At 41.4% G+C, this 24,911-nt stretch overlaps 2 protein-coding genes and 3 non-coding genes across 6 annotated transcripts; 3 read left to right on the forward strand and 2 right to left on the reverse strand.

The window, feature by feature from the left end:
• Nucleotides 1–11,570: 11,570 nt before the first annotated feature.
• fitm1 (fat storage-inducing transmembrane protein 1) lies at nt 11,571–13,923 on the forward strand. Of its 2 annotated transcripts, XM_010885163.4 has the most exons (3): nt 11,571–11,749; nt 12,158–12,302; nt 12,434–13,923. In XM_010885163.4, exons 2-3 carry the CDS (start codon nt 12,175–12,177, stop codon nt 13,083–13,085), a joined length of 780 nt encoding a protein of 259 aa, XP_010883465.1. In that variant the 5' UTR covers nt 11,571–11,749; nt 12,158–12,174; the 3' UTR covers nt 13,086–13,923. The 2 variants fall into 2 exon arrangements, with proteins under 2 accessions (XP_010883465.1, XP_010883458.1); XM_010885156.4 differs by having other exon boundaries at nt 11,571–12,302.
• A 154-nt stretch (nt 13,924–14,077) lies between these two features.
• Nucleotides 14,078–14,150, reverse strand: trnam-cau. The gene has a single exon. It is a non-coding gene; the product is annotated as a tRNA-Met (tRNA).
• Nucleotides 14,151–14,327: 177 nt separating this feature from the next.
• On the forward strand, nt 14,328–14,400 carry trnav-cac. Its single transcript has one exon. It is a non-coding gene; the product is annotated as a tRNA-Val (tRNA).
• A 236-nt stretch (nt 14,401–14,636) lies between these two features.
• Nucleotides 14,637–14,709, forward strand: trnav-aac. Its single transcript has one exon. It is a non-coding gene; the product is annotated as a tRNA-Val (tRNA).
• Nucleotides 14,710–15,762: 1,053 nt separating this feature from the next.
• Nucleotides 15,763–24,798, reverse strand: trnau1apb (tRNA selenocysteine 1 associated protein 1b). Its single transcript, XM_010885142.4, has 9 exons — nt 24,440–24,798; nt 23,574–23,671; nt 21,288–21,387; nt 20,785–20,837; nt 19,410–19,541; nt 18,810–18,929; nt 18,430–18,676; nt 16,478–16,523; nt 15,763–16,339 (listed from the first exon to the last, which is right to left on the reverse strand). Exons 1-9 carry the CDS (start codon nt 24,473–24,475, stop codon nt 16,197–16,199), a joined length of 975 nt encoding a protein of 324 aa, XP_010883444.1. The 5' UTR covers nt 24,476–24,798; the 3' UTR covers nt 15,763–16,196.
• Nucleotides 24,799–24,911: the final 113 nt, after the last annotated feature.

Raw genomic sequence — 24,911 nt, forward strand, 5'->3', positions numbered from 1 at the left:
TAAATTACATGAATTTATGTACACATATTATCTATGGGTTTGTGTCAGTTACAATGTGAGGATTGAGAAAAGGCCCATGTCTATGGTCTTTCAGCCTGTTGTTCTCTCAGTCTATATGTTACATAGGGGGGAATGACCAAATAACTAAATATTTTTTGGCAACATAAGAAATTAGTCAAATAAATTTAGAAAATAGAAACATGTCTACTGGACTTTTATGGTCATGCATAAGCGCTTTAAATCTTATACCAATCACAATCCCAGGGTTTATAATACACATGAGAAATGTTATAGTGGGTTTGGAAAAACGATTGTTGTAGTTATTTAGCTAACTCTTAAAGGGCATTCTACGTAAACAGAAATCAACAATTGAAGTCAGGAAATCAAGTCAAAATAACAATAAAAAACCTGTGTATCTAAAAAGGAATAATGAAACAAATGTTCTGAACATAAAGATATACTGGTGTATATAACCAGTATATTGAGAATTGTTATGAACAGGAGTGGGCATATTAGAATTATCTTTGACAAGTTTAAAATACAAACATACTATGTGTCAGAAGTGTGCCCAACAAGCACTAACCCTTCATGAAAAATATAATTAGTGTGTCACCCATGAATTCCATCCTGTACCAGAGAATTCTGGTCAAGAATGTGAGAACATCTGACAAAAGGTTGGCACTGAGCCCAACATGGATCTTACAACAGCACAGTGATCCAAAAAACACCCTCAAAGCTACAACAGAATGACTCAAAAAGAATTTGAGGGTTGTGATTGTAATCCCATGTATCGACACTCGGAGTAAGGAACACAGAGACAAAGTTCTCTTGGCAATTTTTTTTATTAACTATTATGCAAATATGAGAGACGCGTCAACCGCTTACACACACATAATCGTCTGAGGAGTCTCTGACTCAAAACATCATTTCAACAGTATTTATTACATAGAAAAAGGGGTGTGGTAAGTTGTTGCCCATCGGTCTCATGTCAATCAAACACATGCCCTTTGTTCTATCACATGTCCTGGGCTTGACACAAAGGACAAGCTCTCCTTCCCCCCCATAGGTAACTTATTTAATTCTAAGAGTTCTTACAGTATCTGGACAGACAAAAGATGCCCCCTATGCAAATACCAGATCCCCCACATTCCTTTTCTAACTTGAATAAGGGGCTCTCAGTCCTTTAATCAGTAAGAATGCATCAGGCTTCAGAAACTTCCCCAACAGGGTTGTGGAATACGTGAGTCAAAGCCCAGATCTCAATCCTACTGAAATGCTGTGGGGGGATTTAAAGTTGGCCATGTATGCAAGAAAGCACTAGAACATGATCCAGTTGAAACAGTGCTGTAACCACAACTGTCTAAGCTAGAGGTGTACTTACTTTTTATGCACTACAAAATTGCATTATGGTTGATTGTTAATGAATAAATGATTTCAAACTACAATCCTTTTGCATTTTGACCTTCAAAGCTATGTCATAGAAACCCTAAAATAAAACAGTTTGGGTGGATATTCGGATTTGTTCAGGATAGACAAATAGTTCACTGGCTACACGATTCTCTTGTCTTTTCACTTGACGAAAAAGTCTATAGTCACCTATATTGATAGTTATTGTATCAATGTAATTCACGAATGGCTAATAAGCTGTTAAAACAGCCAGTGGCAAAAGCCATACAGTTCATAGTTGCTATTTATGGTGGAGGTAAACTTAATAAGAAACAGTAGTCAGTATAACACAATGCTTAATGGTGTCTTTGGGACATCTTCAAACTCGACGTGATGTTACTGCATGACAAAATGATCTAATGTTAAAATACTATACCAACCATAGACTGTAAAAAAAAAAGTGATAATTGCTTTATATTGTGGGCCGGCTTGGCTGGTTTCTTGTTTTTAAATCAGGTTAACTTCTCTGTCAAGGGGTAAAATGTCAATATATTTGATATATACTGTATTAAATAAAAGCAACATCCAAAGTGAACAAAACAGAAGCTCACAGTAACCACCCCCACCCCGGGGGCAAACTCCCTGACGCCCCAATAAAAGTCCAAAGGGGACTGGAGGGTGGGGCACTGATGCAGGCGGTGTGATGGCAGGGCAGAGGTACTTGCTTTGGAGCAGAGCCGGGCAGAACCAGGGAGGCCGGGTAGTGTCGGCGAGGCAGGATTGGGATGGCCAGCCTGGACTGGCCAGGGAGACTCTGTCCGGGACAATCTAGTCTGTGAAAAAGAACAGACAAGAATAACATTGGTACGGACATTAAACATAAAATGTACACACTAGCTTGTTAACTATATTGCCTTATATATTTCAATGATGGCTTTTATTTTGAAAAAATAATGTCACCCATTGAACACATGGTTTGAAGGTGTCTGTGAAATACTTAGATTATGGCCAAATCACTTTATTTAAATGAAGTTGTTTCCTTTTTAGGACAGTTGTCCTGAAAGGAGCTGTACGCATAGTCCGTAACATTTTGGTAGAGCAAATCACAATAGCATGTATGTCAACCTTTGCCCTGGCTTAGAGGAGAAGAGAGATTGACCCTGCATCACTACACATATTTGTAGTAAGGCTGGATATGTTAAAGGAACCAAACTGTCAGTTTGAACAGTTTTATCACGTCTCAGGCATCTACCAATACCACACAAGCCACCAGAGACCTGGTCACAGTCCCACGTCCAGAAGAGAGGCTGAGGAGTGCATCAGTAAATAGATCCATGACTACATGGAACTCAATGCCACCGCGTTAAAGAAAAAACAGATAAAACAACAACATAGTAGCATGTGTTGGTTTGGAAAGAGACTCACAGACACTATTTGGCATTTTGTATTTCAAAATGATATTTTGGAAAAATTACAAAATCTTTGATTGATATATTGAAAAGTGTGGATTGTAGTTCACCTTCACCTGATCAAGAACCCATACTTTTCGTTGTCCTAAATTAGTTGGTTTTGACGGGCGAATATGAATGTCCACTGAATGTCCATTATAAAACTACATTTAATTCACTCTCCAAGCTGTCTTCTCTGGAACCGGACGTCAGAGTATCATCTATAAAATTTCACCCACATGGCGTTTACTGTGTAAACTCTGGATTATGGACGCTTCTTGATATTACCCTTGAAAGAATTTATTTATTTTAAGAGTGTTCATTTCTCTAAGGGATACATCATGAACTCATTGTTATGGCAGTGGTTACACATTTACAAGAAAGATATTCCGCTGTCGTACTTACCCGGAAAGCAACTTAGCATCCTGCATCCAAACGCACATTAAAATAGGTTTTTTAAAACTTATTTCCTTTGAAAGTGAATCCTTCTGCTTTTACCCCTTGAGAAGTGTCAGCTTGTATTCCGTTGGAACAATTCATAATAATTATTATTATTTAGCATTTCTGATTGGCTGTTGTTTAATTAAAGTTTGATTGTTAAATTTCTAGCTGTTTCTTGGCTGCTGTTTGTTTCCCTGGGAAACTAATAAATATGTTGTTTGTCATTCAAAGATGTGCTTTTTTGATGATAACAATAGTAACAACAACAATAATAATTATAATGACACTCATAACCCCCTCCATGAACTGCCACCTTAACGCGGTGGAGGGGTTTGAGTACCCAAGTGACCCTAGGAGCTATGTTGTCTGGGGCTATATGCCCCTGGTAGGGTCTCCCAAGGCAAACAGGTCTTAGGCGATGAGTCAGACTAAGAGCGGTTCAAAACCCCCTTAATGATGATAAAGACTTTGAGTTCCGTGACGTCGCCCGGTATGGCCCAGCCGGGGCCCCACCCTGGAGCCAGGCCCGGGGTTGGGGCTCGTAAGCGAGCGCCTGGTGGCCGGGCCTTTCCCCATGGGGCCCGGCCGGGCTCAGCCCGAACGGGCGACGTGGGGCCGCATTCCCGTGGAGTGGATCGGGCGGCAGTCGAAGGCAGGGGCCTAGACAACCCGATCTCTGGACACGGAAACTAGCTCTAGGGACGTGGAATGTCACCTCGCTGGCGGGGAAGGAGCCTGAGATCGTGCGTGAGGTTGAGAGGTTCCGATTAGAGGTAGTCGGGATCACCTCTACGCACGGCTTGGGCTCTGGAACCACACTCCTTGAGAGAGGATGGACTCTTCACCACTCTGGAGTTGCCCATGGTGAGAGGCGGCGGGCTGGTGTGGGTTTGCTTATAGCTCCCCAGCTCTGCCGCCATGTGTTGGAGTTTACCCCGGTGAACGAGAGGGTCGTTTCCCTGCGCCTACGGGTCGGGGATAGGTCTCTCACTGTTGTTTGTGCCTATGGGCCGAACGGCAGTGCAGAGTACCCAACCTTCTTGGAGTCTCTGGGAGGGGTGCTGGAAAGTGCTCCGACTGGGGACTCTATCGTTCTACTGGGGGACTTCAACGCCCACGTGGGCAACGACAGTGACACCTGGAGGGGCGTGATTGGGAGGAACGGCCCCCCTGATCTGAACCCGAGTGGTGTTCAGTTATTGGACTTCTGTGCTAGTCACAGTTTGTCCATAACGAACACCATGTTCATGCATAAGGGTGTCCATCAGTGCACGTGGCACCAGGACACCCTAGGCCGCAGGTCGATGATCGACTTTGTTGTCGTCTCATCTGACCTGCGGCCGTATGTCTTGGACACTCGGGTGAAGAGAGGGGCGGAGCTGTCAACTGATCACCACCTGGTGGTGAGTTGGATCCGATGGCGGGGGAGGAAGCTGGACAGACTCAGCAGGCCCAAGCGTACTGTAAGGGTCTGCTGGGAACGTCTGGCCGAGTCTCCTGTCAGAGAGATCTTTAACTCCCACCTCCGGCAGAGCTTCGACTGGATCCCGAGGGAGGCTGGAGATATTGAGTCAGAGTGGACCATGTTCTCCACCGCCATTGTCGAAGCGGCTGCTTGGAGCTGCGGCCGTAAGGTCTCCGGTGCCTGTCGAGGCGGCAATCCCCGAACCCGGTGGTGGACACCGGAAGTAAGGGATGCCGTCAAGCTAAAGAAGGAGTCCTATCAGGCCTGGTTGGCTTGTGGGACTCCTGAGGCAGCTGACGGGTACCGGCAGGCCAAGCGGGCTGCAGCCCGGGTGGTTGCGGCGGCAAAAACTCGGGCCTGGGAGGAGTTCGGTGAGTCCATGGAGAAGGACTATCGGCTGGCCTCGAAGAGATTCTAGCAAACCATCCGGCGCCTCAGGAGAGGGAAACAGTGCCCTACCAACGCTGTTTACAGTAGAGGTGGGCAGCTGTTGACCTCAACTGAGGATGTCGTCGGGTGGTGGAAGGAGTACTTCGAGGATCTCCTCAATCCCGCTGTCACGTCTTCCATTGAGGAAGCAGAGGATGAGGGCTCAGAGGTGGACTCGTCCATCACCCGGGCTGAAGTCACAGAGGTGGTCAAGAAACTCCTCGGTGGCAAGGCACCGGGGGTGGATGAGATCCGCCCTGAGTACCTCAAGTCTCTGGATGTTGTGGGGCTGTCTTGGTTGACACGCCTGTGCAACATCGCGTGGCGGTCGGGGACAGTGCCTCTGGGATGGCAGACCGGGGTGGTGGTCCCTCTTTTTAAGAAGGGGGACCGGAGGGTGTGTTCCAACTATAGGGGGATCACACTTCTCAGCCTCCCCGGGAAAGTCTATGCCAGGGTTCTGGAGAGGAGAATACGGCCGATAGTAGAACCTCGGATTCAGGAGGAACAGTGTGGTTTTCGTCCGGGCCGTGGAACACTGGACCAGCTCTATACCCTCTACGGGGTGTTGGAGGGTTCATGGGAGTTTGCCCAACCAATCCACATGTGTTTTGTGGATTTGGAGAAGGCATTCGACTGTGTCCCTCGCGGCATCTTGTGGAGGGTGCTTCGGGAATATGGGGTCCTGGGTCCTTTGCTAAGGGCTGTCAGGTCCCTGTACAACCGAAGCAGGAGCTTGGTCCGCATTGCCGGCAGTAAGTCAGACTTGTTCCCAGTGCATGTTGGACTCCGGCAGGGCTGCCCTTTGTCGCCGGTTCTGTTCGTAATTTTTATGGACAGAATTTCTAGGCGCAGCCAGGGGCCGGAGGGTGTCAGGTTTGGGGACCACACAATTTCATCTCTGCTCTTTGCGGATGATGTTGTCGTGTTGGCCCCTTCTAACCAGGACCTTCAGCATGCACTGGGACGGTTTGCAGCCGAGTGTGAAGCGGTGGGGATGAGAATCAGCACCTCCAAATCCGAGGCCATGGTCCTCAGTCGGAAAAGGGTGGCTTGCCCACTTCAGGTTGGTGGAGAGTGCCTGCCTCAAGTGGAGGAGTTTAAGTATCTAGGGGTCTTGTTCACGAGTGAGGGAAGGATGGAACGGGAGATTGACAGACGGATCGGTGCAGCTTCTGCAGTAATGCAGTCAATGTATCGGTCTGTCGTGGTGAAGAAAGAGCTGAGCCGCAAGGCGAAGCTCTCGATTTACCAGTCAATCTACGTTCCTACTCTCACCTATGGTCATGAGCTTTGGGTCATGACCGAAAGGACAAGATCCTGGATACAGGAGGCCGAAATGAGCTTTCTCCGCAGGGTGGCTGGGCGATCCCTTAGAGATAGGGTGAGAAGCTCGGTCACCCGGGAGGAGCTCAGAGTAGAGCCGCTGCTCCTCCACATCGAGAGGGGTCAGCTGAGGTGGCTTGGGCATCTGTTTCGGATGCCTCCTGAACGCCTTCCTGGGAAGGTGTTCCTGTCCCGTCCCACCGGGAGGAGACCCCGGGGAAGACCTAGGACACGCTGGAGGGACTATGTCTCCCGGCTGGCCTGGGAACGCCTCGGTGTCCCCCTGGAAGAGCTAGAGGAAGTGTCTGGGGAGAGGGAAGTCTGGGCATCCCTGCTTAGACTGCTGCCCCCGCGACCTGGCCCCGGATAAGCGGAAGAAGATGGATGGATGGATGGATGGACACTCATAACAATTATAATAAAATTTTAATAATAATCTTTAATATTCAGGGCAATTGGCCTACATCTTATTTGATGGGGGGCGGTGAGGGACCTGGAGGTTGAATTTGCAACAAGGTCTCAGGGGACTACATAGACTATTTTACGTAAATCCATGACACCTGATTTTGTATATGTTACGTTACGTTAGGTTACAAAACACATAATACATTACGAATTGGCTAAAACGTAACATATCTTACGAACGCTATTACAACGTATAGTATGTTACATACTCTATTAAACCGTATAATATGATACGAAAGTCAGACAAACGTATCATATTTTAGGAAGAATGTGAATTTGCACAAAATGAACACGCTGTGTTTCAAACCAGACTCATTCAGATCAGTGCTCCACACAGGGTATATAGATAACACGGAATGAGTAGTGGCTTTACCAAGGTTGCTACAATATGTAATAAACATATTTTAACGTTACAGTTAGGTTAATGTTAGGTATTACAACACTGGGGTTAAGGGTATATATCACAGCATTGGGGTTAAGGTATGGGGTAAGGTTAGAAAATGGTTTGGTTAAGGTTTTGTAGTAGGTATCATAGCACTGGGATTCAGGTTAGGGTTTGGGTTAAAGTTAGGTATCACAGCACTGGAGTTGAGGTTAGGGTTAACGTTAGAAAGAAAATCACTACGAGGGTAAGTAGTTTACTATGGTGTGCCGGCCGGCTATTGGCTAAGCTAGTTTAGCGACGTGTTCCTTTTTAGTGTAGTATTAGGCAGGACAATAGAACGCATAAAAATTCACCCTAGCCTCAAAAACGGCAAAAGAACGCTGGCTGAGCTGGAACGCTAGTGCGTCCCCATAGCAAATGAATTGAAACAAACCTTCGTTCAGCCTCTTCTAACCTGAATGAAGCTTAAAATTCCATAGCCTCAAAAAAGCACCAAAACAGGTCTCCTCTTTTATTTTACTACTGTAACCTCATTTCACAACGAAACTGAAAAATAACAACTGGCATAGGGAGTAAACATCTGGTCAAATATGGTATTAATTGCACTTAAAACTGCGTTACGTGGAAGTATATAAAAAATCGCCTTTTCTGACTATTTCTAGTCTAGCGTTAGAAGTAATTAAATGTCTCAAGCCATATTTTATTAAAAAGAGGACATTCTCCTGATTAAAATGATGCCCCACTCGTACCTTGAAACTTAAATGAAAAAACTTCTTTTTTTCCCCATGCAACAGCATCACTCATCTTGTTGTGAGTGTTTACTAATGCGGATGAGTATTAGTAATTAAACCGGAAACTGCAATACCGACTTCTAGACAAAAGCGGAAGTTCGTCACTATGCTGGTGCACAGAGCCTATTATGGCCAGTTCCTGTCTAGAGCTGTGGTTAGAGCCCCCATCTGTGAGTTGTAAAGTCCCTGGATCAAAACATGGTGACCCTTTTTTTTCTGGATTGTTACTTTGCCTAGCTTAATATATCTAACAAATTTGTCAGTCAAAGATTTACGTAAAATAGTCTGCGTAGTCCCCTGAGACCAAGTTGCAACAATGGATAGGGCTCGTTGGCCCAAAAAAGGTTTTTTCACCACTGCGATGGTGTTGAAAATGGGTTTCAATTCTTTTGACACCCACCTTATTGACAACAATTATTATTACTTGTTAAAATAAAATTCTGTTGGTACGAAATTATATCATTTCTTAATTTTTAATGATTATTCAGTTTAGCTCAATATTTTCAGGAATCTTTATGATTTTTATGAGAGAGACAAAGAGGGAAAGAGTTTTTCCTTAAAAAGCAATGGGTCAGATTTGAATCCATGCTGCAGCAGAAAATTATCACCAGAGACAGAGGTCTAGATCATTGAATGAAACATTGTTTTGCTTATTTTATCAAGTGGGCAAATCATTTTGGATCTGGGTATCTTTTTAACCATTAGGAAATAATTTGTATTCATTTCTTGAACATAATCTAGTGATTTAGAGTATATATCCTTGTTAAATAGATTTGCAGTTTGTTTTGGTTGTGCTCTGTATTGTTTTGCACATTTAAAGGTGTTGCCAATAAGATCAAGAAGAGCAACCTTCTGTTAATAAAATCTAGTGGCCTGAGGATAATTTTACCATCAACACTTGAAGAGACCTCTGCTATTTTGCCTGTGGATGGCAGCAAAGTTCCTATTAAATGTTGAAATACAGCTCCGGAAAAAATTAAAAGACCACTGCAGTTGAAAAGGAACATTTTGAGTGAGGAACAGAAGCGTTCAATTTTAATTTTCAATTTGAACCCTTCTGTTCCTCACTCAAAACTCAACTTTTTTGGAAAATAAAGAAAAAGGTGCAGTGGTTTCTTAAATTTTCCAGAATAGTATTTTCATTGCCTATTTTAATGTGATTTATGATTATAAACAGAACTTTATGATAATGCAATCCAACTTCATAGAAATAGCTAGACATGTCTAAATATGTTTTAGCTATAGTAATATAGCAACATCTACATTCATCCTAGATTAATAAGCAATTAGGAGAGGGGAGTTTACACCATCAAGTAATAATGAATGATAGATTTGGTATTAAAAAAATTACAATATATGTATGTGTTTATTCATTTATGTACTATATGTATATATATATTAGATATATACATAAATATACAGGGATGGTCATTATTTTTATTTTATATATTGAAATCCTTCTCTAAACCACAATTAATAATTAAAATATTGAAAATAAAGGTCACAAACAAAAACATACAGTATTTTCATTTTGTATTTAACAAAAACAGTTTCATTAACAACATTTTTGATTCCATGTGTGCAAAAATCTGTGAGCCCCTAAATTAAATACCTTGTGGCAATTCCTCCTTACAGAACTCAGACAATACATTGAGCTTTGCGGGGCGTGTGGCTTCCTGCTTCAGGTCCTGCCACAGCTTCTCGACAGGATTAAAGTCAAGACTTTGACTTGGCCAATCCAAAGTAGATTTTTTTTTCTGGGCTGCATTATGTTTGACATATCAATGAAATATCACCAAATGCGTCGGTAAAACAATTTTGCCTATTGAAACCCCTTGGGTCTATCATGGATAACTGAAATAAAATGATGTTCAAATATCAGTTGAAATACAATGGCGCAGACACTATTATTTCATGAGCCAATCTCCAAGTCAGGGTATTTTATCAGGACATGATAAATATTAATATATTATAATACGAACGTCTAGTCATCTGTCATAACAACAGTTGTTTTAATGGGAAACAGAAAGAAATTACAGGAAGTATATTGGTAATGTGTTTCTCTGCACACAACATTCCTCCGCATTACACAGCAGTGATGTACATTTTCGGTGAGCTGGCTTGTGGATTGAAACACCTGTCCAGATTGGTAGTTGCCGGTGTGCTTTGGTTTGGGTTCCCGGAAGATTCTGGATGTCCTCGAGAATGCCATCGGGAGCTGCTACAATTAATACTTTCAGATGGGTTAGATTTATACCCTGCCTAAATATGTGGGCTTATTGGGGTGTGGAAAGAAAATGGCAAAGTAGCCTACTGTACTTTGTATGGCTAAATATATTTTACATAGCCTATGGAAAGATGTCTGAACAGTGGACAGAGGAAGACACTTTTTTCACTTGATGCACACAAGTCACCCTCTATAGGCCAATGGGAAAAAAAATTATAAGTTAGTGATAAAAAGAATATCAGTAATCAAAGGAATATCATAATAATATCCTCTTATCCTACATGCATTTTAGACCTGAAGACTATTAAGTGCATATGTCCATATGCAGCAAGATTAGAGTATTGTTGACAGTAGATTGAAATATGTGCTATATCATCTATGCTATAACAAAATAATTTGCCACGCATTACATAACGGGTAAGACAGGTCTGCTAAATGAATCTCAGCGATGAAACCCATTTAAAATGCGTGTCCTCAAACAACAAAAGGCATTTAGTTGTATTGTAGTCCTAGGCATTGGGTTAGTATAAAAATGAATAAGTCTGGAGAAGGTAAATACTACATGTGATCTTTCTCTGTATATATAGGAATACAACAAATATACTGGAAAGTAGTTCAGTCAGGAATACTACTGGAAAAAGAAGGACAGCGGGACGACGGCTCCAGCTCACTGATTGACAGAGACAGGCTTTTAGGCCAAAACCAACAGCTGAGTCTAAGAATGGACAGGATAGGATGTGTGGATAAAGTACAGGGGTTATACAAGTATAAATAGAAGACATGTGGAGACCTGCTTATTTAGAACCCTAATGGCATTTACAGTAGAGCATTAAACAAAACAACCGACACTCGTTTACAGAACAGTGGGCAATGCCAACCAATTGAACCGTCAAACGTCAGGGCACAACTTCACTCTGTCTGTATCGAATGGAATGGTGTAGCGTGTGTTCAGCGTTATTGTGCTCTCATTTTTTTATAAATTTTTTAGATGCACTCAAATCCACCATGATCGTGGTCGGCTACTAGCCGATTGAGCCAGTGCATTCTATAACCACTGAACTTTGTAATCCGACACCTGCAACAGGGGGATAAGAACATATGTCCCACTGTGAGAACATACGAGAACATATGTCCCACTCTGTTGGTGTCAATGAGAGGGGGAGGGGGTGGAGTGAGATGGGAGCTGAGGGGTGGGGCCATAGCAAAACTTCATCCTGAACAGTTGGACTTAACAGTCTACTATATGAGCACGAAGAAGATCAGCACACCATTTTGGATGAGCACATTGTTTTATGCAGCACGAGTAAGAGGTGGGCGGTGACCTCAGAGATGACTGGAAGTACAGTCGACACGTGAAAGTTAATTCAGAGCGGAAACCTATTCAAGGTCAGACAAGGTCGAAAACTGCAATATATTGAATGACATATTTACTGCATCATTTGTGGAAATGAGGGATAAATGTGTTGGATAGAGGAAGTGAACAACTGAATTTTACAGAGAACTTTCAAACGAAAGGGAGTTTTTGAAACATAGGATATCTACCACTCAGACAGAGGTGAATGTGAAAACGGGAATGAGATTGTTCTTTATTGAAATTGCCAAACCCTTAGATTGAATCCATGAAGTGAAACAACAACTGCATTTCTTGGATTATAGCATACAGGATTGGTCACTCACATTGACATAAAAAATACAAAACCCAACAAGATCATTGGATACACAAAGGTATTTTCAGTTGAGGCCAAATTCAGGCTGGTGACATGTTCCTCAATACCATTTTGGTGGTCTTGACAGACCTGGCAGCCAGAATCATGGGAAGTTCCCATTTCCGCCGTCATTTTCACTTGCTGTTGTCAGGCTTGATAATGTTTGGACCTGCCCTGAGCCTCTGGGTCTCCCAACACAGCATCTTTGCCAAAAGGACTCATTTTCTTTACAGGTGAGATCCAAAGGTAGCCATAATTCATGATTGCATTATTGTTGTCTGTTTGCATCCACTTCTAAGCCAGTCAACCTACAGTGCCAGTCAGTGAATAAAACATGGTCCAACTCTCTTTGTTAACCATTCAGAGCTTTCCTGCGTTCAGGCTGGGGATGGACCTGCATCTTCGTCGGCTCCTTCGTCTTCCTCCTCTCCTTTTCAGTCGGCAGATCCCTAGTTCTCTCGCTGCGACACCTGTCCAGGCTGGTAGTTGCAGGCGTGCTCTGGGTTGGGTTCCGGAAGATTCTGGATGTCCTTGAGAATGCCACCGGGAGCTGCTACGAGCCACTCAGCGCTGTGGACGGCCAGCCTGTAGTGAATGGCCAGCCATTGCTGCTGCTACGAGAGGGGGCAAGCAAGCAGCTGTGTGTGGGAAATGGGATGCTATGGCGTGGCTACGAGGTCTCTGAGGATATCTTCCTGTTGTGTCTTTGCTGCCTGCTGGTGGCCGAGGAAACAGCTGTGTTTGGGCCCTACCTGACTCTAGGCGGGCCCTCAGGAGCTCCTCTCCGTCTACTTTTCCTGTTCTGTGTCATCCTGCTGGGACTCTGGGTCTTTCTACTGCTCTGTCTACTGGCCTATTTTCCCTCGTTCCCCACACAGATCATAGGAGGGGCCCTGGGCTGTCTTAGCTGGAGGGGCCTGTATCAGGGCTGGTACCGCCTGGGCCCCAGCTGGTACTGCCCTGGACGACCAGGAGTGGGGCTCTTAACCATAAAGGAAGGGGGGAAGCCAGAGTGAAAGAATATTAAGAATTGTTGTGGTTGTACGTATCTCATAAAACATAGGTGCTGGGCAAAAGGTCATCTGTATCTTTTTTATTACATCATGAGAGTATAATTAAAACCTCTTTACTGCCAACTGTCATCAGGTTTTTATACTTAGTAGATAAGGGACATGAAATAACACCAGATTTAAAATCTACAGCTTCGGAACAAATTTATAGATAGAAAAAGGTGCAGTGGTCTCTTAATTTTTTCCAGAGCTGTATTAATCAGGAAAGTGTTGGTTAATATGTAAGCCTCTTTTCCCAACATTATGCAAATGTAACTGCATTTCAGTATGAAATTCAGTATGAGAATTGTAAAAGAATAAATGGGAATTTAGAGATTAGAAAGGAAATGTCTCCAGGAATGGAGGAAAGGGACATATGAAAGGAATAAGGGGGTTATAAAACGAAGAAAAATGGAAAGCGGGTTAGGAACACTGAACATACAGCTAAGGAATTTACTGGAGGAAAAAGCAAGATTAGAAAACTGGGAAAGTAAACTGTCTGTGACCTTCCTCCCTCTCTGTGTAGTGCCTTCAGAGAGTATTCAGAACCCTCAAGTTCTTAACATTTTATGTCATTTCTAATCGTATTTCTTTCTTCCAACAATCTACAATCAGACATATTTACGTTTTTCATTTTCAATAAAATTGCATATTTCTTTCATATCAAAGAGCTGTAATTCCTTAAACCTTCCTCCAACCTTCCTTCGATGTGAATATGCTCAAAATAAATCTGAGAGACTACACTCTGAGCCCAAATGCATTATTTAACTGTAACTTGAATATATTTTGGTAAACAGCCAAAAGAACAAAACTTGTGTCAGTGTCAAATTATTTCCTGTAGTTCCATGACATGTTGTTTCTAAATGTGACTTTTCTAAGTCAAAAGACAACATCAAGGTGCCTTTGAAACACCATTTATTCACAAGCGTTATACGTAGTACAAACCATTTCAAAAGTCTTGCCCCCTGTGAGGATCGAACTCACGACCTTCAGATTATGAGACTGACGCGCTACCTACTGCGCTAAGGAGGCAGCTGTGAGTAAGAGGAGGCCGAGTGACAGAGATAGAAATGGAGTTACATTAGACACGTTAAGAAAACGTGACAGAAAGGCGTTCCTTTCTGTCACGGGTCACACCATTCTGAGTACGTCTCACCAAGTTGACCAGATCATCAGGAAGGATACTGATCATTCCCCACACCTTTTCCAGTTTCCGTAGTGTAGTGGTTATCACGTTCGCCTCACACGCGAAAGGTCCCCGGTTCGAGACCGGGCGGAAACACTTTCTTTTAACCCATGCAATAGTGACCATGTATCATGTGCTTTGCCTTAGGTACCCAAAATGTATTTCTTAAGCAACTTGAAATTTGTGCCATTAAAAAGTACTAGGACACACCCACGGATGTTAGTTTATCCTCGCAAGAAGTTTGAATCTGCGACAACTCCTGAGGAACTCTAGATTAAATGACAGACGATGCATGAATCAGGAGGGATCCTGACGACAGCACGGCATAATCAGTTTCCGTAGTGTAGTGGTTATCACGTTCGCCTAACACGCGAAAGGTCCCCGGTTCGAGACCGGGCGGAAACATATTTTCCGCCAAAGAGAAAGAAATATGGACCATGGTACTGAGCCATATTTCCGACCATGCAAGTTTCCTTTATATTGCATGGTGCCACATTTTTACTGAGCCATATTTCAGACCATGCAAGTTTCCTTTATATTGCATGGTGCCACATTTATGTCAGGCTTGCTGCTAAATCATGCCTAGGTTAAACAGTTGAATTCAACCCAGTGGGTAAAAAAATGTATTTGCTAGTTTCTTCCTCCATCACTCGAAGGAGAAGCCCGTATTTAATTGCCTTTTCTCCAGATCTTTATCCCAACGTCTTTGGAGTGGACACTAAAAAAAACGCCGGACATCGGCCATTGTAGAATATTCAATATCTTTGCTATTAAAAACTCCTGAGTCACTCTTGCGGTATGTTTTGGGTCATTGTCCATCTATAAAGTGAAGCACCATGCAATCAACTTTGCTGAATTTCACTGAATCTGAGCAGACAATATATAACTACACACTTCAGAATTCATCTGGCTGCTTCTGTCTTATAGAAAAAATAGAGAAAAGAAAAACATATTGGCAACCTGAAACATTCTTACTATACTGTATATTGAAGGGTAAGGGCATGGATGTCTAGATTTTGCTTGTATACCGACGATATTTGAGTACAGGCAACATACAGTACAAACGATATCAAATTCATTGAGACAAACATGTTCAACACTAATCACTTTACAGTTACATTGGCTTCTACAGCATGTAGTCTGTGGTTATGTGAGAGAAAGAGGATGAATTTTGAGATATTAGGATTATTTGAAAAACACTTGATTCAAGAAACATGCAAAAAGTAATACAATAGCAAAACCGCACATTGCTGAAAAGCTGAGTGATTTCCAGACCTCTTCAGTTCGGAGGACAAGAGTACTCAAAGGAAATTTAACACTTCCATTATCTACTGGAATGGGTAAATCAATTTGAGAGTCAAATTATTTTAGTCAGTTTTAATAATGGAATAATTATAAATGCTCTAGGCACCAAAAGATTGCAGGAATAACAATACTAAGACAAAACCACAAACAGAATTTAATGGCAACGACAGGTGAATGTACTTTATTTTAAGAAAGATCTAAAGCTAAAGATATTACAGTAGCTGTTGAAAAATATGTTTCTGCCTGAAGACAATAGTATGCAAAAGTGTAAAACACACAAATAATGTCAGGGAGACCAAGAGCATTACTTCATTTAATCAACTTAAAACACATTTAATGGAAGAATCCACAGTGTTTGCACAGAAAAATGCACTACTGGAAAAATGCTAATTGAAAAAACATTCCTCCAATAAAAAATAAAAAAAGACTGAAGGATGTGAACAATATATACAAATGCCAAATACTGCAGCTCAAACATGCCTTGTACAGACAGAGAATTACAAAAAATAAAAACCCTGTTGTTTTGTGACTTTGCCCTTTTGGAGAAAATAAATGTCATTAAATTCAAAGGAAATGTGTAAAACACATCAGGAACTGGAAAAAGTTGGGATTTTGGAGGTGATGGTATCCAGTGGCTGCCAGTGACAATTCATGAGCGAATCATAGAGCTCCTCACTCCTCTCCATGTACTCTCTGTTCAGTGAATCCACATCCAGCTGAGGGCTGGGATCTGGCAGGCACAAGCAGGGAGGGAAGAATAAATGTCAACTAGCCAGTCAGGAAATAGTAACATTTAAGGGAAGAACACTCCAGACAGATGCAGCACATTTTATATTATTTTAGATATGTGAAAGGATGGTGGAATTACCTTCAGCTGCCTCTTCTTCTGGCTCATCTGTGGACTCCTGTGTTTGCTAATGGGCAAAAGAAAAAATTATCACACCACCGTTCAAAAGAAAAGCGATTGTAAATGACTATTGTTGCTGGAAATATGAGCAATTGCCAAGAAACTGAAGATCTCATACAATGCTGTGTACTACACCCTGCACAGAACAGCATAAACTGGCTCTAAACAGAATTGAAAGAGAGTGCACTACTGAGCTAGAGGACTAATACATCAGTGTCTAGTTTGAGCAACAGATGCCTCACTTTCAAGAGGCGACTCTGGGATGCTGCCCTTCTAGGCAGAGTTGCAAGAAAAAGCCATCTCAGACAGGCCAATAAAACATTTCAAATGAAACAATGCTGGAGGAGTGCTTGACGCAATCTATCGAGCATGGAGGAGGCTAATTATTGGTCTGGGGGTGCTTTGGTGGCGAAGTGGGAAATTTGTACTGGCAGGGTTAGACAATAACGATGGTCCCAGGCCAGTAAAAAAAAAAATTACTAGCAAGTCACTGTCTAATAAAAGTAGCAGGACACTGTCCAGTTCGGGCCATTGAAAAAATTAAATTGAGATTGGCACACCCACAAGTAACTACCTTGTATCTCTTTGCGCGCGCTGTTCGCCACTCAAGATGAGCAGTGATGTGACTCATGGCTGTCTTGTATTGTTTTTCAATAAAACATTTAAAAACATTTGCGAGTCACTCAATTGAAGAAGGCATCAAAGGATAACTATGTGCAAAAAAATAATTTACTTGTTTCGACTTCGATGGAATGTCCCGTGTCGTCTCTCGTAAGTTCCAGGCAAGAGCGGACACATGTGGGTCTTTTCACATATATGCTTTTCGCAAACAGTCCTTGACCAGCCATGCCAATAGCAAACAGCACTCTGTCTGCATGACAGTCAAGCAGGTGGCTGACAATCTGTCTTCAGGGCCCTCGACCGTACTGGTCTAAAATCTAAATGCAGATGCCCATTGGGTGATGGCTCGACTTACAACAACTGCATACCTAGTAACTAAGATGGACAAGCCATTTGTCTGCTTTCCCCGGTTATGAATGATTGTGATTTGTTTAAAAGACAAATGTTTGGTTGACTTATCTTATTATACATTTTTATCATAATTAGCATAATGTGATTATATTTAACATAACTAGAATGCATTTCATAAAGGATTACACATGTTAAGAAAAGTATTTGGACACATGCTAAAAAATAACTTTTGGAAGGAGACAAAAATGTTTTGGGGACAGTAAGTTTCAAACACATTGGCCCTACTAGGCCAGTGGGACAGTTGTTTTTGCACCGGATCTCAACCCTACTGAGCAGTTATGGTGGCAGCTTGACCATATGGTATTTAAGTGTCCGTCAAGTTGGAGGTGTTGGAGGTGCCAGCAATCCAATTAGCTGGAGGTGCTTCAGGAAGCATGTGGTGAAATATCTTCAGATTACTTCAACAAATTAACAACTAGAATGCCAATGGTCTGCAGGGCTGTAATTGCAGCAAACTGAGTATTCTGACAAAACCAAAGTATGAAGGACACTATCTCAAAAATCATTATTTCTGACTTTGTCAATGACTATGTTCTATACATTTTTGCTATTTTCCTGTTCAAACTAATTTCATGCATGTTTTCATGGAAAACAAAAAATGTTCTAAGTGACCTCAAAGTGTCAGCAGTAATATTTTTACATGATCATTTTTTGACTGAAGTGTCCCCCCCCCACTGAATCTGACTAAAGCTAAACAAAATGCAGATAAACGACATATAGCACTTGCAAAATGTCTCTGATTTGTACAATAGTACTCAGCTGAGTAAAACCCATGCCGAGCGACCATTCATTCGGAACAACATGACACCATGTTAGATTAACTGAAAGGGTATGGGGAAACATATGTGGAAAGATCCAGGGAGCTTGTCAGGAAAACTTACCTCAGAGGAAGTATACATGTCTGTGGGCATGGGAGGCATTCCGATGGGGGGAGGGGGGCCCATCATTCCATGGGGGCCTGGAGGGGGATAGCCCCCATAGGGACCGTAGCCACCGTAGTTGTAGCTATTGTACTGGTCATAGCCCCACTGAGGGTAGTAGTTCTGGTTGGGCTGTTGATAGTACGGCTGCTGGTAATTGTTTTGGTAAGAGTTGTGGTTCTGGTTGTGATAGGTGTTCGTTTTATGGCTAAACAAATAAAAGGACAAAAGAAGAAAAATGTCAGGTACAGCAGGTGTGAAGAATAGTGCACCGTATTTCAACTATGGATGACACAAGTAACACAAATTGGCCACAACACTATAATAGGGTTGGAGCGTACCTCTTGTTCACAGCTATGCTGATCCTGATTGGTTTCGTCCCGAGGCCCGAGGCATTCTGACACTCTTCGATTGCTTTCTTCTGTTCGTTCTCATCACCAAACTTGATAAAGCCATAACCTCTGCGAGAGAAAGCAGCACACTAAAACCCTGAGCGCTAATTCCTCTCCGGACTCGCCGTAACATGCTAATCCAATACGTAATTAGAAAACAAAAATGGTATGGTAGAACTGAAACTTGTTGTTTTACTTTTAATATGAAGTAGCATCACTTCAATTGTGAGTTGCTCTTGCTTACCCTATATGGGGAAAACAATAGTTTTAGCATAAACGTCAGAAACAACCTTTTGTCAGTATTTTTTGGAAGATACCAGTGGTAAACAGTGGTGAAGGTACGCAAGACAAATATATGTCTACACAATCCAACGAAACAAGAAACTATTGTTAAAATGTTATGTGACTTTACAGGGAATTTGAATGTAATGAAATGTCGGATTAATCCATTAGAAGCAGAAATGACATTAAAATTGTGTTCGAAGGCAGGTGGTGCATAAATGGCATCACCAAACAACATGAACGTATAACCCCGTTCAGGAAACATACCTGGAGTTTCCATACTGATCAGAAACCACTTTGCCTCCTTTGCAGGAAGGGTACTTCTTCAGGAAGAACTGATGGAGTTGGAAGTCGTCCACATCTGAAGACAAATCTCCCACAAAGACTGAATATTCCGGACTAAGGAAACATAAGAGAAAGAAACAACTAGATTAGCTAACGTGTACCAGTATCAGAGTTTCGGCAGGTTTCTGAAAGTTAAATTAAAAAAGGTTAATGGCACTTCCAATTCAATTTAAGACCACAGGTCACAACAAAACCCCATGTAAGGTCCTTGAGATGGGCTGTGGCTGCAGTGAAGGTCTCACACTTTAAAATGAAGTAGGGTGGCAAAATGCAAGCAGTTTTGCAAATGGTGCAGGATGCTCAATCCTGTGAGCGGTCTAGTTTTCTGTGCATGCTTGCTAGCAGGTTGAGGCACCAACATTTAAAATTTGTTGAAACGCTGGCAGCCGTCAACCATGTCGATCAATGAACAGTGTTCCTCTTGTCAAACAATCTAATCATTGACAACATCGGTATTCAAGCTTAAAAATTAAGGAGAAATTAATTATCATGATCCCAAAGGGGCTAGTGATCTCAGGATCAGCATTGAACAAACTATTGTTCAATTAATAACTATAACAATAATTAATACGATTATAACAATAGGCCTAGAGCCTAATAATTATAACAAGAACAATATTGTACACAGACGAGAAACACAAATATGTTTACCCAGCCAACTACATTATTTCATGTAGTGGTCTTTCATTTTTATTTAAGTTGTTGGTTTTTGTAACCTATGTAAATACATTTTTTAGACAACCTACCAACCCCAGCTTCACTAGCGCTTTGTTGTTACTATGGCAACCAACACTAACTCAGCTGTAGTAGCTATCATGCGCACACCCCACATGGGTGTACAATGTCTACTATTGAGCTCGTTAAATTACCTAGGTGGGTAGTAACTAGCTAGCTACCTCATAAACAGTGGTGTTGAGAGAAAGCAGCCAACTGTCACGAGTGTCTTGCTGACGTCTTACATTTGGACAGAATTGTGGTTCCACTGCGTGCGACCAGAGCTAAAACGCGTTTACAAACCACACATATTTTGCATCATCGCCGCTTCACAATGATAATAGAGCTCAATGAATACATTTTATGACCTTTAAAAATATGAAATAAGAGTATTTATAGCTTTTTATTTATTTAAGGGCCAGCGGACACCTTGATCACACTGCCTAGTGTTTTCGTTCTCAAACTTTCTTACATGAAGATTTGACATTTCCAAAGGAGCTGTAAGTGTATATAATCAACAAGTTAATGCAAGTTTTAAAAAAACAGAAGCATTTTTCAAATGGAATAAGGTAGAGTAGCATACCCAGCTTCAGGCCGTTTCCCGTACGTTGCATAGTTTAACTTAAACTTTCTGGGCTGTAGGGGAAGAAAAAAAACATTCAGTCAAGTACCTTTAAAGACCGATGCTTGTAGTAAGGACATATATTGCTAGAAAATAAAGAGTATATTATTAGAGAATAACATTTTATTTGGTTTACATACCTCCACCACCCAGTACAGGCTTTATCCCATTCGTCAGTTAGTTCCTAACAGAGTTTATTCACCGGCTTCAAACAAAGTCAATTTACAAACAGCCTCAACCACCACCATCAGGGGGAAAAAATGGAGCTCAGTAACCAGGCTGTAATGTAAATTTAACATTCTCTTTCATCAACCTATAAAATGGGGGTCGATGCTAGTGAAGCTCCGCTATCCACAACAAGTTTTAACAAAGGAAAACTGGAGGGTGGTTGTCCATTCAACATCAGTAAGTTGTTCAAATTAACTACAAGTATGAGAAATATCAAGCTTATAATAAGTGCTCACCGGATTTGATCCTGGAACTAGCTTCCCATTCAGCCTGTGAACACACCGGTCAACGCTGGCTTCATCTGCCATTTCCACAAAGCAATAGCCTGCCGAACCACTGTAGAAAAATGCATTGTTAGTGACAAGCATGAAATACAGCAATCACAAAAAAATGGGACAGAAAACTCAACACTGACAAAAAAAAATCTCTCAAACAGTGCATTTTGGAATTATACTAGGGCTGCACGATAAATCGTTTCAGCATCGTCATTGCGATGTACGCATCCGCAATAGTCACATCCCAGAATGTGCAATTTAGTAAGGTAAACATATATCAGACTCCAATATATATATATTTTTCAAATGGAAAACGAGCATCATATACGTCTGATTTAAGGTCATTTACAGGTTATTGGATACAAAGTTTATTATTATTATATTAAACACGGTTCGTTGCTGCACTTAGTTGACATGCAGGCCCTGCTTGAGCGTGACGAAATGAGCGAGGAACAGGCAAAAAAGCCCCAAATGGAGAATTTGGTTGCAAAAAGAAATGCATCGTCAATTACATGGAAATATTTTGGCTAGACAGGATGATGTTGACCAAAAACAGGTACTTTGTCGAGAGTGCCTTGCAATTGTTGCCACAACACGACCAATTTGTTCGATCATTTAAGGCAGCAACACAGATCTTCGTATGACGAGAGCTGAATGAAAAATGCAAGGCACAAGTTGAAAAAGAGCGGTCACAAGTGGAATACTATACAGCAACAACGGACTTGTGGTCCAGCGGGACAACGGAGCCCTACATAAGTCTGAACGTACACTATATTAACGAGGACCTCCACCTGAAAAGTCGCTGTTTGCAAACTGCATGTCCCCAGAGGATCATACAAGTGAGAACATGGCAACAGAGATGAGAGAAGCTTTAGTTGATTGGGGCCAAGATGAGAGTCGTCTAGTCTGTATTACAACAGACAATGACAAGAACATGGTGAAGGCTGCCCCTGAACAAGTGGACCAGATTACCTTACTCTGGCCGCAGACTGCATCTTGCAGTTGGTAAGTTATGCCCAACTGCGCATTCTATATTACTACTGTTGCTATACTATTACTGTTACACATTATTACCTAGCAACCTGTTCTGAAATCTAAGGATTTTCATGAGTTTCATAAATTGTTATTGTAGAGGATGGGGCTGGGGAAGAATGAAGGATACATACGGTCAGGTTGATAGCCAAAGCTCTTTCTGAAGAAATTCTGCAACATCATATTGCAATATATATTGCAGAAAAACAAAATATCGCAATGTCAGTTGTTTCCAATATTGTGCAACCCTAAATTATACATTATCAATTTGCAGTTCTCTGTTAAGTTAATCAACCAGCATACACTGAAATGACACTAGGATGTTGTAAGAGGTTAGATATTATAACTAAAGTGGTCCAATTACTCATATCACATTTCAAATCACTGACCGATGCTAACATGTGCACATAGTCTGGCTTAAACTGGTAAGCAGCCCACTTTAAAAAAAGGAAAAACGATGCATAAATCAGTCTAAAAATAGCCTGATTTTTATCCGGCTTGGTCTATAGCCCCTTGGTTGACAGATTTCTTTTAGTTGAGCATTCCAAGAGACCTATATAAGGGGACTTGTTTATTACCGAGGCTGTGGATCTGTCACAACCGATCACTCTAGGCCAATGGTTCTTAGTGAAGTGAGGTGGCTGTGAGAAGGATTAGAGGAGTAATAGGCTGCTTATTGCAATAAAAGGCTAATGAACAAAAATGTAATAGCAATGTGCTTGTTCAGAGTCAAAACTCCCAGTATCGTGTGCAAACTAAGATGAGCACATTAAGTGACCAGAAAGTACTTGTTTCATGTTCCCCAGGTTCACAGATGAGACCAATGTACATACTACATATGTTTCAAAATAATGGTGTATCACATTAAATGTAATTGTCCCTTTTCATACCCACTACGTCTATGAAAAAAAGTCTGCAATGAGTACTGCACGCCAAGTGCAGAAATGGTGCTCCTTTCTTCTGGTCCTAAAAGCTTTTCTACATACTGACATGCCAAATTATATTGCTACTTCTGGACCCCAGTAGATAAGCAGTAGATAATACAGTAAGCAGTAGATAATACTAGCATCTTAACTTAGTTTTATGAAAATGCATTTGTTGATTTTATCAAAATATAGATGTCTACCATGTCTGGTATGTAGAAAAATATGCACTAAAATGTTGACCAAGTTTATTTTAGTCGGGTACATTCCTATGTGTTGGTGAGGAACATACCCTGTTACTCTGTGAGTAATGATCTTAACACCATACGCTGTCTCCCCCATTGTGCTGAAGGCTTGCTTAATGAAATTCTCGTCCATGTATGGGTCCAGCTAAAAAGAAAAACATCAAAATAAGAAAAACAATTATCTGTAAAATATACCAGCACATACCAATTCCATTGATATCCACTAAATATAAAAATGGTTAGCCTACAGAACGCCCCAGGGAAGAAAATCACGTAACTTGAAAAGGTTGAGAGAAAAGACAGTTAACTATCCTGACCATGTGACCCAAAAAATGTTATTCAAATGTTTACCCAAATGTCTTCATGGCTGAATTTCACAAGTAGTGACTTTGCGAAATTAGTTACAACCGTCATCAAAATGAGTAGAAGGCCTATAACCAGTCTTAAATGTTACAGCACTAAACTAATTAACTATATAATAAACGTTAATCTACAAACTACTGATAACAAGTTAGTTAGGCGTTGCCATAGCCAATACCAACTACTACTAGGCCCAACCAGACGCGTTATGTGCGTAGCAGTAATCTAGCTAACGTTAGCAATTACGATTAGCTGCTGTACGAGTGAACTAGCTTGCTAAACTGTCGAAACTTTAATGTTGATAAGTTTTCTGAAACTGTATTCATCAATAACTTATGACTGGATTTATTCTAATGGTTTAATTATAGACATATCAAAACAGATAGGTAGTAAGTTACACGTCATTACGAGTTGTTTGGGGAACTTTACCCTACCTAGCACGTTGTTACTAGCTAATGTATCCCTTAACTTAACTAAAGCGTTGGCTGCACATAGCTACATTTACAGTATAAACTACCACTGACTGCAATTAGATAAAACAGAGAAAACATACATCACCCATCCAAAGGCTTGTCATTCGGTTGAACATCTTGACGATTTAGTTTCGGAGGGTCTCCGAAATAAAAACAGGAATAAAGACGTTATGTGACTACGTTTCTCATACAGATTTCTAGCTAATGGCTAGTTCTTCCCGGTTCTTCCTCCCGAAACTGGCTGCGCAGTCAATAAAAAAAATAAAACACACCTCCGGAAAATCCGATAAATTGACATGAAAGACTAACAAATATATATCAATCCAAAAATCATGAATTCGATTTTCCACATTAGATTATCAAGACAATTCAAATGATTGACTTCATACATCCGTGTTATCAAAAATAAAAAGTGATTAGTCGATCTTATCGCTAGGCGGCAGTGTTGATTTCTAGCAGTCCATCCTCCAAAAGTGTGAACGGGATTTATTTTTCGTCGCTGATGTTTTAAAGGAGGGAACATATACATGTTCCACCAATCACACTAATAAG

Source organism: Esox lucius, chromosome 3 (genome assembly GCF_011004845.1).
Source record: "Esox lucius isolate fEsoLuc1 chromosome 3, fEsoLuc1.pri, whole genome shotgun sequence".
Taxonomy (NCBI): Eukaryota; Metazoa; Chordata; class Actinopteri; order Esociformes; family Esocidae; genus Esox; species Esox lucius.